This window comes from Strongylocentrotus purpuratus, unplaced genomic scaffold (assembly GCF_000002235.5).
Source record: "Strongylocentrotus purpuratus isolate Spur 01 unplaced genomic scaffold, Spur_5.0 spur5_scaffold_10, whole genome shotgun sequence".
In the NCBI taxonomy this organism is placed as follows: Eukaryota; Metazoa; Echinodermata; class Echinoidea; order Camarodonta; family Strongylocentrotidae; genus Strongylocentrotus; species Strongylocentrotus purpuratus.
This window is the reverse complement of record NW_022145595.1, coordinates 10,026,863-10,046,989: the sequence shown is the minus strand read 5'-3', so window position 1 is coordinate 10,046,989 and position 20,127 is coordinate 10,026,863. Positions and strand designations below refer to the sequence as shown.

The 20,127-nt window shown below is 36.1% G+C and overlaps 2 protein-coding genes across 2 annotated transcripts in view; both read left to right on the top strand.

The window, feature by feature from the left end:
- Nucleotides 1–429: 429 nt before the first annotated feature.
- LOC579400 (UPF0728 protein) lies at nucleotides 430–4,727 on the top strand. The gene is made up of 3 exons (XM_794944.5): nucleotides 430–650; nucleotides 1,832–1,951; nucleotides 2,864–4,727. The coding sequence occupies exons 1-3, from the start codon at nucleotides 557–559 to the stop codon at nucleotides 2,926–2,928; spliced, it is 279 nt and encodes a 92-aa protein (XP_800037.1). The 5' UTR covers nucleotides 430–556; the 3' UTR covers nucleotides 2,929–4,727.
- Nucleotides 4,728–6,511: 1,784 nt separating this feature from the next.
- Nucleotides 6,512–20,127, top strand: part of LOC579332 (Golgi-specific brefeldin A-resistance guanine nucleotide exchange factor 1) — a 37,934-nt gene continuing 24,318 nt past the window's right edge. Inside the window, exons 1-11 of the mRNA XM_030980091.1 lie at nucleotides 6,512–6,649; nucleotides 8,162–8,478; nucleotides 8,992–9,058; nucleotides 12,631–12,762; nucleotides 13,492–13,610; nucleotides 14,231–14,339; nucleotides 14,975–15,078; nucleotides 15,782–16,061; nucleotides 16,420–16,595; nucleotides 18,593–18,755; nucleotides 19,602–19,686. Of these exons, the coding sequence (XP_030835951.1) occupies nucleotides 8,362–8,478; nucleotides 8,992–9,058; nucleotides 12,631–12,762; nucleotides 13,492–13,610; nucleotides 14,231–14,339; nucleotides 14,975–15,078; nucleotides 15,782–16,061; nucleotides 16,420–16,595; nucleotides 18,593–18,755; nucleotides 19,602–19,686 (1,352 nt within the window). The 5' untranslated portion in view covers nucleotides 6,512–6,649; nucleotides 8,162–8,361. The remainder of the gene's footprint in view (nucleotides 6,650–8,161; nucleotides 8,479–8,991; nucleotides 9,059–12,630; nucleotides 12,763–13,491; nucleotides 13,611–14,230; nucleotides 14,340–14,974; nucleotides 15,079–15,781; nucleotides 16,062–16,419; nucleotides 16,596–18,592; nucleotides 18,756–19,601; nucleotides 19,687–20,127) is intronic.

Genomic DNA, 20,127 nt, shown 5'->3' with positions numbered 1-20,127 from the left:
ATCATAGGTGAAGGGGGTGCTTATCAAAAATGAAAAGGGGCGCTTCTCGTACCTGAAAAGGGGAACTTACTAGAGATTAAAACAGGCACTTATCAGAGGTGGAAAGGGGAAGAGGTATCTTTATAAATGAATAGGGGCACTTGTCAAAGTAAAAGGGGCACTTTTCCTATGTAAAAAGGGGCACTTCTTACAAAGTTAAAGGGGCACTTTTCCTATGTAAAAAGGGGCACTTTTGGGGTACTTGAAAAAGTGGGAGGGCACTGTACCCCCTGCCCCCCCCCCCGGAGCGCCGCCTCTGATATTGCCCAGCTACAAAATCCTGGATCAACCATGCACATGTTTTAAAATTAATTTGCAATTAGTTTGTATCCGATGACCCACGTATAGAGCTAGCTCAGTGAAAGACGTGCTTATTTACGCCATCAGATGGCGCTATATAGAATTTTGATCTGACCGTCACCGTTGACAACAACAACGCCGAGAAAGAAAAAATATTGGGAAACTTCACAGCTAGCTGTAAATAAAGAAGAAAAACTTTGGATTTTGTGCTATTAAAATGCCTGAAAACACTGTTGTGACGGTTAGGTATGGGCCATATCACGCTTGTGGAGTAACAGCTCACAGAGCACAAAGACTGAGTGGTTTACGAGGTAATTCTTTTTTTACCCAGTCCCATACGTTCAAAATATTGTTAGTTATCTGTCCCTCACATTTCAATTTAGTTTCAAATTAGTTAATCGCATTTTCTTTCTTATTCTTCTAATTTGTTGCCTATTAAATTCTAAAAATCGTAATAACTTGGGAATTTTAGAGGCCTCATTTTGTTTTGATTTTGTTTACAGGTCTAGACCCTTGATCTAGTTTTTGTTATTTGGTTTTGCCTTTTGGAGTTTTGCCTTTTTTGTTTTTGCCAATTTTTAAAATATTTTTTTATTACTTTGTTGTTATTTTATTTTTGTCACACACAATTTTTTTATTAAAACACAAAGTTGTGGCATTTCCAATAACCTTGTACATGTATAAGTGATTTTGTTGGTAATCTAGTAATACTAGATCTAATTAATTACGGGCTTTATTTAAGCCTCGGTCACAAATGCCATTACGAGCTGCTATGAACGCTGTACGAACGATTTTCAGACAATGGAAATTCGGGAAGACAATGGAAAAACAGAGATTCGTACGAAATCATCGTTCGCACAAACCTTTGAGACCGTAGCATAAATTAGAATAATCACATTTTCAACTTGAAGTTGATTCAAGTACAAGCAAATCCTTTAATTTTTAAATGGGATCCTTATTTAAATAAATATAAGTTATTGGGAGACTTTCTCCTTTAATTAAATATTGACAAAAATATCTGTCAAAAATAGAGACAGTCTCTCAATGCCAAGAGTAGTGGCTCTGCCACCCTGTATTTTTCAGGAAGCCATCAACTTTTTGTTTTCATTTAAAAAGGTCTAGATTGTCTACTAGAATTAAAACAATAGGACAAGATTATCATGACCTACTGGCTGGAATAAAATGATAAAAGAGAAATCTCAATCCTGAATTTAGTTGTTTACATCTACTGTGGTCTCTATATTTACTTTTGTCTGATCTGTCGCTTTCATTTCTGTGTCGATGTTGTTATTCAATGGCACTTTTTGAGTGTGCATTGTTGTATCTTATCAAATCAACTTTTAATACACCATATTCTCTTAAGTTTTAAATCTAATTTGTTTCAGACTTATGACTGCTATTTTGAAAAACAGTATGTTCTTTTTATAATAAAACATATCAAATCGAACCAAATCAAATTAATCTTGAACTTTTTTGTTGTATATCACTCTAGCCCTTCTTGAGGAGAACGGTCACACTGTGGAGTTGGAAGAGATCAAAGACTGGAATGTTATTGAGTTAATCGTGAATGGAGAACAGGTTTACAATTGTGATATCCTGGAACTTGATTATGGTAAATGTCTCTCAATATCCCTCTATCATAGTGTATATTCTAAGAATAATGTTATTAAATGAGTTTACGTTTGTAGTCCTGAAAGAAGAGCAGTCTCCTTTAAAAAAAACTTATTTGATTGTAAAAAGATAGAAAAATGAGGAATAGGAAGACTAAATCCATATCTAGAAAAAAACCTGCATACTTTTAGAAACCTTATTGTACGTTTAAATTAGTCCAACAAAAAAAAAAAAAAAGGAAAAGATAGGGGGAAACCAAAGAAAAAGTAAAGAGATTATCCACATTTTAACCTTCTAACACCTTTATTCCTTGTTGTTGAATGTTGAATTGATTTTGTTGAATCGTCATTTTCATTATCATAATCATCATTGATGTGGTTGTTACTTCCAAGTCGATAGCAATCGTTTAATTATTCATCCAGTGATGCAAGATGTTCATTTTTACCTGCTATTCTTGGAAACAATAATGCAGTACAATTAGATTGTTGGTATTGAACCAAGGGCCCTCATTTTTCAAGACCATAGCCCCGACCTCTGAAAGAATAGTCACCTGAAAAATCAAAAGTGTTTTGGATTGATGAAAAATTCATATCATTGCAAAGGGGAAGCCTTACTGATCCAATATAACAACTTTCCTCTTCAAAATATGTTTAGGGCCTGCAGTAATCAGGCTTCAGCGGTCCTCCATAGACATCAAGATTTGTGACGTCACATGCGAGACACAGCTAGCCACAAAATTGCATTTTACGCCTTTCCATGTTTTTTCAGCAAATTATTCGTGTTTTTCAAGAGAAAATCTTTCAACCCATATATAATTTGTCCATAAATATCAGTTGTCATGATTTGCTTAGGGTGACTACTTTAAATGTTGCATTTTACATTTGTATCCCTTTTTAATCTCTGTCTTATGCAGGAGGAGACGGAAAGCTAGATGATCACTGCCACAAAGCCCTGGAAGCAGTTCAGAAAGCCTACTAAATACCAGAGGAAAATATTTATTTAGTAAATGGACCTCATTTTGTGATGGAAATCATGTGCTCTTCTCCGGGAAATGTGAGCTTTACTCATACTCCCCCACTCTACTCAGTTTGGAAATCATTGAGGACGTGATGAAACATTATTACATCATGCAAGTCAACAAGGACATCCCAAGAGCATTTTGTGTAATATTATACCTGTAATTTAAGATTAAAAGTTGTATTATGTAAATAAATTTTGTGTACATCATTTTTGTAAAATTGTCTATTTTCTATAAAGTTGAGTATTGAAAATGTTTTAAAAAAAGATGGGGAGTGGTTCTAAAAGAATTTCACCTACCCGGTACATGTACATGGCGCATCAGGTTCCACTCTGCTTTTCTTTAAAATTAGTTCTTTTAAACTTATCTTTAAAATGGCCTTAAATTGCTATCAGACAATTCTTTTTTCCCCTGTCTTAACATCCTGCTAATGCTTGGCATAGGTTATATAGATGACATAGTGAGAGAGAACTCTTTTTGTATCCATGAATTGACCTTTGACCGGGCATATGTTGAGCCGTGCATGGCACAGTTGTCTCTCTACTAGCTATGGCCCTATGCATCTATTTTTAATTTAACTTTACAGTATTTAAACTGTCATTGCAATTCTAAAAATATGCAAATTTATTTTCCTTCCTGCAGTAGAATCTGGTCAGATAGTACACACAGACCTCACACAATTTGTAACATAATCCATACCTCATATCTAGAAGAATTATATCAGAATTGTTGACATTTTTATATTTTTCATTTCCACAAGAAGTTTAATGTGTAGCACTTTTGAATACTGATCATAACCCAATTTATCATTATAAGCGTTGGAAAGTAACAAATATATATCTTGTGAAAGCATAATTTCATTGTTGCTTTAGTGATTTTCAAACTTATCAGTATATTTTATTAATAAAGTATTATAAGAAATTGAAGTTGGTATGACTACTTATACTATGCCTGTCAATATTATAAGAAATTGAAGTTGGTATGACTATTATGCCTGTCGAAATTGTTTCTTATATCTTTCAGAATACCATTGTTGTAAAGATAAGAACATCTTATGATACTTGGAAATTATTGATTCTCCCATGCTACAATAATTATGAGTGAAATTTCTAATCATCCGTCCATTCCTGTTCATTTATCATAAAATTATAATGTCAACATATTGTAATAAATTTGTACTTTCAGGATACCATTCTGAATAATTTTGTAAGTGAAAGAAGATATGCGCCTTGAACTGAAATAAACGTTCAATTTATTTGGAAATGTAAAGAAAGTAGTCAGACTGATGTAGGCCTAGAATTGGAATATATTTAAATTCTATTTACTGTATATGGATGTGTAAAGAATTGAAGTATTTAGAGTAAAGATATACACCCTGAATTGAATATTCTATTCTTGAATAGAATTCTGTGAAAGTATCCACAATAAAGAAATGTGCCTTTAATTGAGATGTTTATTTTTATTTACATGGAATTGCATTCAAAAGTATTAAAAAATGATATGTTTGATACAAAAACTCGCTTAGTATGCTTTTCAAGGTCCAAAAAAAAAGAACTGAAAATGGCCTAGCTACAGATAACAAACATGTTATTGTTTGAAAATATTTGTTCAGTTAATCATGTTTTGAATATAAATATGCAAATGTATGTAGTTCAGGTGTATTTGTTATTCAGATATCTGGTTATTTTAGCTGAAAATGCAGGGCAGGATGATGATAAATCTTGAAGAGTTATCAATAAATATGGTATATTCAAATGTGGAGGACAATTGTTAATGTTTTATATTTGAGTTTGCCCCCCCCCCCCCTTCACTCTCTATCTCCCTCCACCCGTCTCTCTGTCTCTATCTCTGTCTGTTTGTTCCTCTGGCTGTCCGTCTGTCTGTCTGTCTCTCTCTCTCCCTCTCTTTCTGTCTGTCTCTCTTTCCCCCTCTCTGTCTCTCTCTCTCTTTCTCTCACTCAACCTTCCTCCCTTTCTGCATTATATGCACGTATAATCGAGGGGGGGGGGGGCATCTTATTCACTGAATAAAATATGAATGACCAAGGCAACTATAAGGGAGGGTGAGGCGGGTGAAGAAGGAAGTCGTCTTTTCTTCTTTTTATGCCTCCTTTCCAATTTATAACCATTAAATTCTTTATTTTTATATATTTCTTCTCTTCTCAATTTGAGCATATATATGACAAGATAAAGTTATGGGGCAGAACTATAAGACATAAAAAGAAAGCATACAGGCAATGACAAAACACGGGAGACATAATCAATCCAGAGAATTATATAGAGAGTAAAAATATGTAGGCCTACATTTTGTGATGGGCCCGGGACGAGCAGTCATGAAAGAATGAAGGTTGGTGTCCAAAGGTTTCCACGTTAATCAATACTGAGTGTTTAAATGCGTCGGATTCGCTCTCACCTGGTCAGACAACAACCTAGTTTTGCATTCCAAATTTGCAATCATCAGATATTTCGTGTTCTTGAATTACAAGATGGTAGCCTAATATTATGCGATACAGAACTTGCATTGTAATATTACAAAGGTGATACAAAGTTTTGGTATGGGGTCATGAATTAGGTTCAAACGAACATCATGATATTGGAAGCATTATAGATGCGATCCTGAAATATTTATTGATCGTTGAAATCGGGTCTAAAGTGATGAAGTTGTGAGAAAAAAAATCCCATGTTGTATAGCTTCAGGCTCTCAAGATTGATATTACTTTAGCTCCAAAACAAGTTTCTTGACTAAAATCGATTTTCTTTTCCCGTTTGGAAATTTATATCAGAACTGCATATTCAGAGATTTTCATGGTCGAATGTACCATTATATGACGGCGTAGACGCTATTTGAAATTTATCGGGAGCACCGATAAATTTGATATTTTAATTTCCCGAAATCCTTAGCGTTTTAGAGCCCAATTATTTTCAAAGTTGTTGAAATATTACCAAAACTTTGTATTACCTTTAAACAAAAATGAGAGGCCTAACTTCTAAGAAAGTATATCAAATTCAAAACTGAAAATCTGACAAACTTTTTATCTAGTACCGGTTAGTGGCAGATTAATGCCTCGGGTAAATATACCAAGATACAAAAAACACACCACCTCATCTATATACAGCAGCTTGATACATGTTTATCGATGAACAAAACCCATAGGAATATCATGGAAATATATTCCTGATTGATTGAAATAGGGAATTTTTGGAAACTTAATCGTGCAATTTCTGTTTTATACAGATGAAACGAATTTAATAACACAAATTGAATTATTGACATGGGTGGTTGGGTCATCTCTCCAAATATTGTTTTTGGGGGAATCCTTTTCGGAGGGAAGTGCGTGGTGGTATTACCCCAAAACTACCAAGACACTCCCATCCATGCCTCCCCTCACTACCCACTCAAAGATCATTCTGTCAATACAAAATAAAACCCATCTTTCGCATAGTTTGAAACTCGGCTTCGTGGCTAGGACACGCACTATTGTCATTGAACTATGTTTCTGCACCAGTCTCCTCGCTACGTCAGCCATATTGTACACATGCGCACCACGTCATTTTCGGAAAGGCGATTGATAATTTAGTACACACGATAATGCTATGCGAAATCGCCGCCGGTATTCGTTCGCACTGTGGATGTCAATGTAGAATCGTATTTTCACCATATTTTGCTGTTTTATGAGAGCTGGTGAGTATGAATTTGTGAAATAAATTACAGTTATATTCGTTACACTGTGGTTGACTTAAATAAGTGTTAAGCTTTCAGAAAACTGTTTTGAAAGAACTGTGAAACGATAATCGTTTTGACGAGTGTGTGACCGACTTGGTGATTGACACTGTCTGTATGGTATGATTGGCTGCCGTTTCGTCAATGTAGTAACTAGTACTGTATGCACATCGCACTGCCGCTGGCGCTAGCTGACATGACATAAGCATTGTGGAAATACACGTCAGACATAACAACATGTCATTAGTATGTCATTTCTGATTGTGTGGAACTGGGAATGAGAGAATTTGTTTGGGCCAAAAATAAAAGTCGTGAAGTTGAACATAGTTTTCATGGTTTTGTCATCAAACTTGCCACTCATACGAACGAGGTATAGGAACTAGGATGAATGGGATGTCCAAAGTTTGCACACTTCAACAAAAAAAAAGAAAAAAAGAAAAGGAATGTGATATTCGATCTATAATTTCTCAAATTCTACACAAATCTATTTGGATCAATTAGAAGACTACTGCCAAATGGATAGCAACATTTAAGACTACAAAAGGTGTTTTGTTCAGTGTGTCATTTCACTTTTCAGCCATCAATTCCAGCAATATCGCGATCTTAAAATTTGATGTCCAATCGGCAGCCACAAAAGTTTCCATCTGATTTCTCCAGTAGAGCAGATCCAAAAAAGTAAAATAATTACTTGAATTGGAAGACAAAATCAGTTAGTATCCCTTTTTAATCACAATTTCGATGACATCTTCTCTTTTGTTTGGCATGGACGCAAAATTTGCTGATCTTCTGTTGATATTTTCATGATTTCTTACCCAGATTTAAAGGGAATTTTGTCATTTGGTAAATTTAGGTTCCTCTTTATATGGTTCAATTCAATTCAATTCAATTTAATCAGAAATGGTTGGTATCAGAATCATGAAATCTTGCCGTTTTTTGAGATATGGATTGGAACAGTGCGGGAACTTAAGAGGTCGTACACAAATTATGGTCATACTACCATACAAATGCAAGCTGACAAGCAGTAGTAACATTAGAGGTGCACAGCCATTCAGATTTAGCTTACAAAAGAAAAAAGAATCGACAAAAAAACGTAGTAGTGATTACCTAGAAGGCTATTTTTCCTAGCCAAAATATCTCCTTTCCAAAGTCAGTATAGCCCATTGTCTTCTTGTGTGAATCATAACAAAACTTGTTATTGAAACAAATGTAGAGTAGTAGACAGTGATTTTTTAAAGTAGATGGACGAAAAGGTAATATTTCATGAGGAATCTGCTCATATTATTTTGAGCCTAGGTGATCCCTTTGCAGTTCAGGTTAGAAGAAATCCTTTTTTTATCAGACATATCAAATTTGCTTATTGCAAGTATTCTGTTTTGAAAATCATACATGTATATGTTTTTTTCTTCTTCAATGAGCCATTGTGCAGATGTTTACTCTCTTTCTCTTCTCTCTCTTTTCTCTTCCTGAATTCAGATCAACAGAGAAGCTCCAAGGATGTAACGGGTCATTGCACTGTGTAGTGCTCTATTTCTCTCTCTGTCCTCACCTTTGACCTCGTCACCTTTGACCCAATTTAGTTGCCAAGTTACCCCAGCACTGATTACTAGAGGACAAGAAAACCAAATCCTGGTCCTCATTAGCTCCAGCTGAAAGAAGGCGTCTTCAGCAAAAAAATGGCAGCATTTAAGATCGCCCCACCAAAGAATGGCATCTATGTCGTCCAAGGAGAGATGCAGTTGGTTGTCACGGCGATGAGACGGAGTTCAAGATGGACGACCCATCTTCCCCAGGTCAGTGAATGCAGTAAATTGGTCTTGAAGAACAAACTGGTGAAATGATTGGCAATGTTTGTCAATTGTAGTGAATAAATCAAGTGGTAATACTAATCGATTTAGAATTAGATGAAGCAGACAACAACAAAAAAGACCCCCCCCCCCCCCCCCCCCCCCCCCCCCCGATTGTAAAATAGGGATGTTTTATGGTGTACATTTGTCATGTTTAAAGAGAAGAGGGATGAATATCGAGATTCAGGTACCTGGTAGTGTCAGATTCAATAACTAGTTGTGATGCCAATTTTAGTTGAAAATGACTTGTGAAAATCTAGCTTTACCTGTATTCTTCAAATAAAATGCAACTGGAGAGAAATTATAGAATGTTATCACTTTTAGTTATTAAAGTAGAAAACTAACTGGATGGCAAGATCCTTAAAGTTTTTATTCTGCCAAAGTAGATTGACAATATTGCTGTTTGTAAGTTGTTTTATGCCCTCTTCTTTGCTCTTGTTTCTTTTGTTTTATCTCCAGGAGGAAGAGCAAGATCCATTCTTGGTAAACTTCTCAAGGTTGAAAGCAATCCTTAACAGTATTGCAGGTATGTTGACATTTCCCCCTTATTTTACAGGGGGTGTAGCATGGCAAAAACTGGTTAACGCCATCTACGACTTCTTTTGGACAACTGTACGTATTGTGTATGTTGCACGCACATGAATACTGCGGTCATGTCGTTCATAGTCGTATTATACCCGATTGGCCCCGAGTCAGGCCACAGGAAAGACACGTACATGTAGTCTCGTCATGCTGCACCCCCTTTAATTCTTCCAACAGTATTCATGATTCATGTACAAGTTTTACGTCATATATAAAATAATTGAAGTGATAGAAGTAATGCTTTTAGAGCAATGATCAGATCAAATGACACGAGTCAATAATGAGACAAGGAAATGAAAACTCTTTCAGCATATGAAAGGGATGTTATATTCATGTATACAGAAAAGTTGTTTAAAGATAAAGTCGAGTTCTGGTCATGCAATACTTCCTGTGTGGAAGCAATTGGAAAGGTTGATTATGTAGCACATAGTATGGGTGTATACAGAGATTCAAACCCTCCCCGATTTGCCGGGAGGCTCCCTGAAATTGTTTTGTTGTTGTTGTACGTCACTCCACACAAATTTTAATGCCTCCCTGATTTTTTGAAAGATTATTCCTATTATGCTGTATGCAATTGATAGAAACCTTCCTGAAAGCTGAATGTAGAGGTTGGCATATCTGGTGTATACTGTGGGGTTTGGAGACATCAAAATGACTGGAAGTTGGCTCAGTCTTGCAAAGAGTCCCATGCACTGTACACAGAAATGTGTATGTGGGACGACACAAACATGTGGCATGAAAGTTGATGTCCACAACCTTTATACCCCCTTCACATACACATATTTTTCTTACGAGTCCTTACGGATTGCACAAATTCAGGGATCTTTCACGGATCCTTACGATTTGGCCACTTTTACGACCGATTTAAGAGTTGTTACGAGTTATTACAAGCTATTTGCGGTTTGTTACGGATTATTACAAGTTCTTACGAAATACTTACGGCAGAATTTCACGATTTGTTACGAGTTGTCACGGATAACTACGAGCAACTTACGTTTTAGTAACGACCTGTTAACGTGTTGTTACGAATAGTTACAGTATTTACGAATCCTTACGATTTTTAACCAAAAAATAACAACTGAAAATGAAGTGTTCAAATTTGCAGCTTTTATACCTTTCCCCAAAAACGTAAACGATACGTAAGAATAATTAAAGTATACATATCTATTTTTAAATTACTCGTTACCACACGTAAGCACTCGTAATAATGCGTAAATAATCCGTAGGTAGTCCGTAAATAATCCGTAAACAAATCGTAAACCAACCGAAACAAATCGTTAAAGAAATCTTTACGAGTCATTTACGAATTCTTACGAGCAGTTTACGGATAGTAACGTGGTGATGCGAGCAGTTTAAGATACTTACGGATTGTTACAACCTATTTACGAGTTATTTACAGACAAATAAATCCGTAGACAATCGTAAGAAGATTTTTGACATGTCAAAAAAATTGCCTCTCCTTTCACGGATCCTTACGAGTGTCTGCGAGTTGTTGTGAGTTGTGACGAGCTATTTACGGATACCAGCGAGTAATTTACGGATGATTGCGATTGACTACAGGTTGGCGATCTGTAAGGACTCGTAAGGAAAATCTGTGTATGTGAAGGGAGTATTAGCTGTTACTTGTTATATTTCGAATATGAGGCCATTTGAAGAGCCATCCTTTTCAAGTGGAAATTTTTTATATGATACTCTTCCAAACTAACATAAAAGGGATGAAAAAGCTCACAGATTATTTTCCACCTTTCCCAGAACTCAACCTTCTCTTTCAGTAATTATGTAAGAGCAGGAATTGGTTGACACAAACAAGTAACAACAGCTACTTTGGTACTTAAATGGTTTGAAGTGTTAAAAAGCCATTGCAACTACTGCCTTGTACTACACATGGTACACAGTGTCATCTGCAGTGCTGTTCATGGCCATGTCATAGTATTTCACCTGGTATATGCATTAGAAAAGACTTGTCATTACCAGAGGGATGCTAGCCTTGTTTTCACGCATGCTGGTGCTATTTTTATCCATCTAGATCTGCTGTTTTTGTGAAAGGAATATATTGTATTGTCTGTTAAAACTCCAATGGAGCAGCAGCTTGGGAATGTCCAAAGAGCACTTCATTAAAAAAAGATTAACTAAATAAATAGTTGCAATCTGTGATTTCATAATTATTTTAGAACTACAATAAAAAATGAAACGACTTTGCATTGAAGGGAGACTAATGTATAAGTTTTTTTATTGCATTCATATACAGTACATGTACGTGACAAAGCTAGTATATTGTAGCTAATATTAGCGCCATGGTGCCAACATCATGTGCAAACAAATATGTAAACATTAACCCACAAAAACAGTCAAGATTGAATACCTATGCCAGTATGCCAAATGCTACATGTAATTACTTGCACAGCTTGTATAGTGATAATTGTCAATCAATGCAAGAATGATAAAAACATATGCTGTTATATCGGGCTGTAGTCGCTGTATGCATTAATTCTTCCGGCATTCTAAAAGCAGTAAAAGTAGAGGTAGAATTGAAAGGTAATTCATGTCATGTCCATAATCTTCTTTTTTTTTAGAATATGAGAATACAGTATACTTTCAGCTACATTGTGTTGGTTTTAAATGTGGGCATTTTGATGAATATCTCCCTGACAGAATTATGCTCATGTCATTTCCTCCTGCACGTGCTAATCTAAAGTAGAAGTATGTCATGAATCAAGTTTTTAAAAAAGGGGAGGGGGTGGGGGACAAGGCAAATAGTGTGTAGTATGCAGTCGATTCATCAACTAGAGCACTTCAGAGTTATTACCCTGAGAAAGAGATCAACAAAAATAGGGCATTAAGGTGAGACAGACCCATCAGAAATTAATGGTGCGGAACACTTCATGTGGGAGTAGATTGCATTATATTTGCACATGAGTTTCAAGGAGAGTATTTGATGAAAGACTGAGTCTTCCTGTTTGAGAGGTGTGCCCTGAATATAAAACCCATTATCATCATACTTGGGTTGTATACCTCTGGTTTTCTGTCAGACTGTTAACCAATTTAAAACTTGTTTTTAAGACACATAACCACACATTTATTCAAAATTGCTTTTGATGATTAACTTTCTCTGATTACATTGATGTATATTTCATATGTATTGTAATTTGTAGGTTTATTTGCATTTTCTTTTTGTTTTGTTTAATATGTAGTTGTTTATCATTGTATTTGTTTGTTATAGCGCTTAGAGACTTAAGTGGTAAGCTCTTTATAAGCACCATTTTTATTATTATAATTATTAATAGTTTTTGCTCCTCACAAAATTATCTTTCAATAGATGCCAGTTAATGGAGTAGTGATTAAAACAAAGAAAGAATGTCTGAATCAGCACAATTGTTTAAATGAAAACTAAGATGCGCAAGAAATCATGAAACATAATCTGTTTGCTCGTTCAAAATATAGACAATATGCCAGTAAAGAAAGACATTGTAATAATTGTAATTACATTAACATGATTTTGTTTCACCTTTTTTATAGAACTTGGTGCCATTGAGCCTAATGTATTTCTAGGCCCATTCCTTGATGTGATACGCTCAGATGACACGACTGGACCTATCACCGGTTTGGCGCTTTCCTCAGTCAACAAATTTCTCTCGTATGGTCTCTTGGGTAAGACTCGCAATCTACAGTACTGTTATTCCTAAGCTGTATTAAAGCCCCACTGCACTACTTCAAGCTACTTTTGCCCTCTATATAAGCAAACAATGCCTAATCGGTGCCTGTTGGTCCCCCATGATCCCCTATTTCTTATGTTAATTGAGAGCTGATTTGATGAGATAACCACCTGTCAGTGACCTTGCAGGGAGGTATAATCCCCCTGGCCAAACTAGTGCAGACGGGCTTCAACTGAAGTTTACTAATAGTTCAACTCCGTAAGAGGAATAGGGGCATTTGATTTGGGCTTTTATAAGGAATAAACTAGAACATACATGTATGTTCATAGAGAATTATGATGCAGACTAAAATAATTATCTGTGTTATGCAGATGATGGTTCCTAGTTATATGTAAATCTAATATAAAAGACATTGTAGATGTATTAAGTGCTATATAAAAGTGAAATATTATTATTAATATTATATTTTGATCTGATGAGACTCTTGCACTATATTAAGAAAGACTTGCTTAAAGTAGAACTACATTTTTAATAGGGCAATGTTACAAGACCACTGCTCTGCTATTGAGCCAAACCATAATTCCTCCTTGTTTATCTTTCATATTTCAAGGAGCCTTACCAAATGGCATAAATTGATAGATATTGTTTGAAACGGGTTTCAAGACCTTTGCATTTCCTTCGAGTCATCATGCCCCCTCTTTTATCTATTCCCCTCTACATGTAGATCCCAGTATAGGAGGAGCAGCACAAGGCATTGAGAACATAGCTGATGCTGTAACACACACCAGGTTCGTCGGGACCGATCCTAGCTCTGATGAAGTCGTCCTCATGAAGATCCTCCAGGTAAATCATCTATCGGTGGAAACCGTATATATCTCAACATTTTGAAAAATTCTAATAACTTATGTTTAATGCAATGTTTCCTCCTTCTTTCCTCTATTTTCTTTATCTTTCCTTTTTTTTGGTAATATTGATTTTATGTAAAAAAGTTATTGTTCTTTGTATATTTTGCAAGGATCATTTTTAACAATTCATTTATGTGCTTTTCATGATCCTCCCACTTCAGATATCTCATATGTATTTTGAATATTATATGAGATTGTGGAAATAAATGAATTGAAAAATAAATTAAGAAAGATAGACCTGTGGCAATTTAAGTAGCCTTCTACCAGCTATTGTAATATATTGTGACATACCATAGGGTATAAAAATTGCCCGAATTGATTTCTCCAAAGTCTTTGTGATCAGGCTCAGTAGACATTAGTGTGTAGTGAGTTTTACTTGTGTAATCATGCATCTGGCATACTTTTTAGGGCTATGAATCAAGAGTTATTGAGTCAAACCACAAAATGTGAAATGATTGTTGCAAAAGGGACTGCACCCTCCTGATATTGGTATGCATTGCCAGACCTTATTTTTAAAATTACCATGTTCTGTATTACTCTTATTATTTTTTTGTCAAGGTTCTGAGAACGTTGCTCCTGACACCGGTGGGAATGTTACTGTCCAATGAAGCCGTCTGTGAGATCATGCCATCGTGTTTCCGCATCTGCTTTGAGCTTAGACTCAGTGGTAAGTCAACTATCAGTCGTATCAAACTCTAAGATAAAGTTAAGTTCTGGTCATGCGATTGCATTGTGAAAGAAAAGTTGTGGAATCGATCAGAAAAGGTTGATCATCTAGCATATAAGTATCGGTGTGTACTGCAATGTTCTGGAATCATCAAAATGATAAGAAACTTGGCCAAGTCTTGGTAAAGTTACAAGCACTGTTCACAGAGAGATGTATATGGGACTACACGATCATGTGGTATAAAGTTCCTTCCTGATTTTTATGATGTTGCATGCCATATTCAGAATATGAAGGCATTGGAAGAGCCATGCTTTTCATGGGACATTCACACTTGCAACAATAACGCTCACAAATTATTTTTCACCACTTCCTAGAACTCAACCTTCTCTTTAATCTATCAATACTAAAAATATGTATTATAAATTTTATATGCGCGTTTATAATTAAAATAACTTGGTAGATGAATTACTTGAATGACAGAGTACAGAGATGTGTGGAAAATGTTGCAATAAACTTTTCATACTGTACTTGTACTTGTGAAGGTGTGATAACTATACTACATCATGATAACTACACTATCATTCCAAGATTATTTTTTTTTAAGACGATACTTTTCTTTGTTTGTATGATTGTAGAACTGTTAAGGAAGTCAGCTGAGCACACGCTGAATGATATGGTCCAATTGTTGTTTTCAAGACTACCTCAATTCAAGGAAGAGAAACTATCTGGAGTCAGAAAGGTAAATATATCTCTAAAAAACATTGCCCATGCGGCCATGCCTATCATTCTACATATGTATTTCTTTCAAAGGCGTCATGAGTAAAGTTCAATGTAACAAGATTTTAAATGAATAAAGGGAAACTTATGACAAAGTGATTCAGATTTTGTGTTGCTATTATTTTGTCAAGACTCCTTGCTTTCTCTAAATTATCATGGGTTTTCCTGACAGGAATTTAGCAATGTATCCAGAAATATTTAAGATACAAACATATAAGTTAATATCTCCTTACATTCAGTATATTGCATGGGTATGAATTGGCAAAGTGATATATATAATGCACATCATTACCAATTTTTTTTTAATGGTTGATTTTAATTTCACTTAATGCCTGTCTGCACTTGTTTGGCCAAGAGGGATTAGACATCCCAGCATGGTCACTGACAGGTGGCTATCTCATCAAATCAGCTCTCAATAGACATTAGAAAAAGGGGATCATGGGGGACCAACGGGTACCGCTAAGGCATTGTTGGCTGTATAGAGGGCGCATGTAGCTATAAGTAGTGCAGTGGGGCTTTAAAACAAATTTCTGATGGAATAAATTATGAGTAATCAACATGTTAATTATCAACGGTAGGATATGCCTTTTGTGTAGCCATATTGTCGCCACATATCTTGACTTTTTATCAGTAAAAGTGAATTTCAATTATTCTTCCGATTCCAGTTGAAGATGCGGGCAGGTGGCATCGGAGACTCCTCAAGGAGGCGGAGGTCCCGCCAGTCCCCCAAGGTCCGGCAGGGAAAGAACCGCCTCTCCACCACCCCTATCGAGGAAACCTCCCCCTCCCTTTCTGCACCCTCCAATGGGCCCTCCCCTTCTGCTGCTGCTGCTACAGTGGTTAGTCCTCAGTCCTCAGGTCCCGCCTCCCAGGCTCAGGGAGAGACGGGCTCGGTACAGTCTTTGGGCGTCGCCGAGAGTATACCAGAGGAAAGTTCAGAAAGAGGTATGTAGATAGAGATTCAGTATTCATCGAGAATGAAGTATTATGGTGGAGATGAAGTCCAGATTAATTCATTGCACTCTGAAGATGTAGACTAAGCTTATCATTATTAACAAAACATTTTAATGCAAAGTGTATTTTTGGCTACAATTTAATTGATATTATGGGAATACAGTCACACTTTGTTAAAATGTCAGGAATTTTTTGGGGGCATCCTATTTGGCATTTCATATTAAAATCATTTGTAAGGTCATTTGTAACTTTACGCACAGCTTTATGAAACACCCACCAGAGCTTAGAATTTGAAACCTACATCAATTAGTATCTAATTCTTTTGAGTATCTGCTTTGTCTGAATACAGATAGCGGAGATGAATCCCAGTCAGCTCAGGACCTGGACAGACCCTCATCCCTAGCAATACCAGAAACGGGAGAAGGAGGGGTAGATGGGAAGGATGCCTCTGCATCGGAATGCGAGACACCGCAGATGGGCGGGGTCATATCAGTCTCAGGCGAGCAGCGACTGGATGAAATCAAGGTAGGAAACACAATTTCAATAAAGGTTGAAGTATAAATATAAATGTATATGAGATGGAGGGAAATAGTAAAAGGATGCCTCAATTTCAGAGAGCGATTTAACACAAATGGGTGGGGTCATAATTGTTTCAGGCGAGCAGCGACTGGATGAAAGCAAGGTAGGATACACAATTTTTATACGAAAAGTATATGTAGATGAAGGAGAATATGAAAAGGGTGCGCCTATATCAGGGAGTGTGAGACACCATAGATGGATGGGGTTATATTGGTCTCTAGGGAGCAGAGACTAAATGAATTAATGCTGCCTGTGTAGGCCTGGGCCCCATATTACAGAGAGTTGATATCAATCGCAACTATGTACATAAGAGATAGGAGACTGCAAACTTGCGATTGATTGGAGGATTTGTGATTGATTTGGATAAGTCGCAACTCTTTGTAAGGCAGGCCCCAGGGTGAGTCAAAGAGTGCCCGGGCACCCACAGTTTGTTGGACAGTATCCAGAAAGCTTTTTGCCACTACTTGACTTTAATAGACCATTACCTCTTTCCATACTATTGTAAGTACACAATAGCGCTTCAACCCCCGAGATAATACCGTCAAGATTAAGAGATTAGCTTAATCAGATTCGTTAGAGCATAGCACAATGCAGATAAATACTCACAATGCGTGCACACATTGAATTAATCACATCCAGCACTCTGGGACCTGGATTAATGTAACTGATTCTGAGAAGATGACTGTTAAGATCTGAAGTAAATAGATACCAAATTCTGAGTGCAGACATTCCATTATATGAGACACTTCTTGAGGATTTTCAATATGATAGTGTAAAATGTCTGAAATTCCATCAAATATGCAAATTACCATAGTAATCTATACACTTCACTTGACATGCATGCAAATCTTCGCGAGATCGTTGGGGGGGGGGGGGCCTAGAGTTAAGCAACTTATCTTAAAGGTAAAGACCAGTTATGGTCATGCAATTGCATTGTGAAAGAAACGTTGTGGAATCGATCAGAAAAGGTTGATCATCTAGCATCTAGCATCTGCAAGGTTCTGGAATCATCAAAATGATAAGGAATTTGGCCCATTCTTCATAAAGTTACAAGTACTATACACAGAAAGATGTATATGGGACTACCCTATATCTCTCACAGTCCATGAGAGAAACAAATTTACCAAATATATGAATTAGTAGGCGGTTTCCCGGCAATTTTTTTATCATCATGTATTATTCAAAACATATTCTTTCACATGATTGGTAATGAGAGCTTCCATTTCATTTTTTGAAATGGGGCGTTTCCAATACTGGTCTTTACCTTTAACCCCTTTTTAGTGCCACTATGTTTGCAAACATGTATCTGAACTAAAATTTATAGAATAGAGCTTTTCTTTGTGGTCCATTTATTCATTATAATTGTGATGTAAACAGTGTTCGATAGTATCAAAGTTGATATTCATCAGCCCGTTTTTAACTTTGATTTTGATTTACCAATAGAAGCCATTGGACTATTGGTTTCAACAGGGAATTCAGAATAATGATAAATCAAAAGACAAGCTCTTCTGAGTCCAATATGTGATAAGATATTGCAATTATGGCAGTGAGACTGCCTTGGCATTCAAAGTTTGAAATATAAATGATGACCTTTTTAAGGTTTGTCATTTGAAAACGTGAAATGTAAATGATGAACTTGATTCTCAAGTTATGAAAATGTAACTTAAAGCTAATCTGTACTAGTTTATAGGAGGGATTAGACCACACTGCAAGGTCACTGGACAGGTGGTTATGAGCATTTGATTGTCATGTGGATTTGGCGCCATACAAATCTTATCTATTATTATTATGTATTATCAACTCAGCTCTCAACTAACATAAGAAAAAGAGGATCATGGGGGACCAATGGTCACCGATTAGGCATTGTTTTCTATAAAAAAAAGTAGTACACTGTGGCTTTAAACTTGACTTTTCATATCCCTTATCTCCCTCTGCACGCCCAGACTGAAGATGGCAAACTTTCTTCAGCGGACCAAGAGATGGCGGACTCTGGTGTGGACGGTGCAGAAGACACTGAGTCCAACACGGACTCTGCGTCTTTACACGAATCAGAGTACGTCAATCCGCAGGGCATCCGCTTCACACCGCAACAGAAACAAAAACATGGTAAGCAGTACCACCATGCAATTCAATTTATTTGTTTCCATCTTTTTAAGCTCTGCCATGTGAATTAAAGAGATCGGGTGTCTTTGTCTTAGATTCTAAACAAAATCTTGGATTTAACTCATGCTGCAATCATAATTATAAACCTGTTTATCAAGATATTTATGATTGAAATTCGAAATTTCAAAAACCATTTAAATAGCATACAATGCATGTTATTTCTCAATGAATTTAATATTTAATGTATAATAATCATAGTGGGTTCTTGTATAGTTCTCATGACTGTCATTATGGAACTCTCGCATTTTAAGGAATTAATTCCAGCAAGATTCCCATTTAACTTACCTGGGTCAAATTTATTTTAAACATATTTTCAATCTCATATATATATATATGACATAAAAAAACAAGGTTCATCAGTAATTTGAAAATACACATTGAACCCCATACATCGAGAATGAAACATGTTGTAATGATTACCATTTGTTTGTAGATTTATGATTCAAGATGGCTTGAATGTATATTGAAAGTCAAAGGTTGTGGTTCGATCCCCGACACGGCACTAATGTCCTTTGGCACGGCATTACTCTACATTTGCCAATCAATCCCCAAGAGAGAAATGGAGACCGGGTAGGATGACGAAAACATTTGTGTTAGTAATTGCCCATGCCCTCACGGTGACCTTATGGTAGAAATACTCCCAAGACAGTGGAGATGGTGCACATTGTGCATGAATGAATCCGATGACTGGGGTAATAATATCTGTAAAGCACTTAAAGATGGTATTCCGTATTAAGAGCTATATAGATCCAGATCATTATTAATTTTATTATATTCTTTCCCAACTAGGAGCAGGACCACCGATCCCGTATGGCCTGCCGTGTGTAAGGGAGCTTCTCAGGTTTCTCATCTCCCTCATCAACCCCCATGACAGGTAAGTACACTCAATTCTGCATAACTAGATGTTTGTTAATTTTTTTTTGTTATTGTTATTTTTGTTTGATTGTTTGTTTTATTATTCACCATGTAAAATAAATGTTTATAGATAACAAAATTCAGTGGGTTGCATCGAGATATGATACAAAGTAGGAACAGTGCATAAACAAAAAATGATTGAAGCGCAACGTCCCTAAGATAACATAGCTGATAATTATTATTTGTTTGTTTGTTTTATTTATGCACCAAAATAATTGTTTACAGATAATAAAATTCAGTGGGTTACGTTGTGATATAATACATACATGTAGTAGGAACAGTGCATTTAATAAACAAAAATGTTGGAAGCGCAACGTCCCTAAGATAAGATAATTAGTATGCAAAAGTCAAATAGTTTTTTATGACCAAAGTATGCAAAACATGTCTTATTTACACTTCC

Coding starts and splice junctions, on each gene's coding strand:
- LOC579400 (XM_794944.5), top strand. CDS start 557: ATGCCTGAAAACACTGTTGTGACGGTTAGGTATGGGCCATATCACGCT. Junction 651..1,831: donor AAGACTGAGTGGTTTACGAG/GTAATTCTTTTT, acceptor ATATCACTCTAG/CCCTTCTTGAGGAGAACGGT. Junction 1,952..2,863: donor TATCCTGGAACTTGATTATG/GTAAATGTCTCT, acceptor TGTCTTATGCAG/GAGGAGACGGAAAGCTAGAT.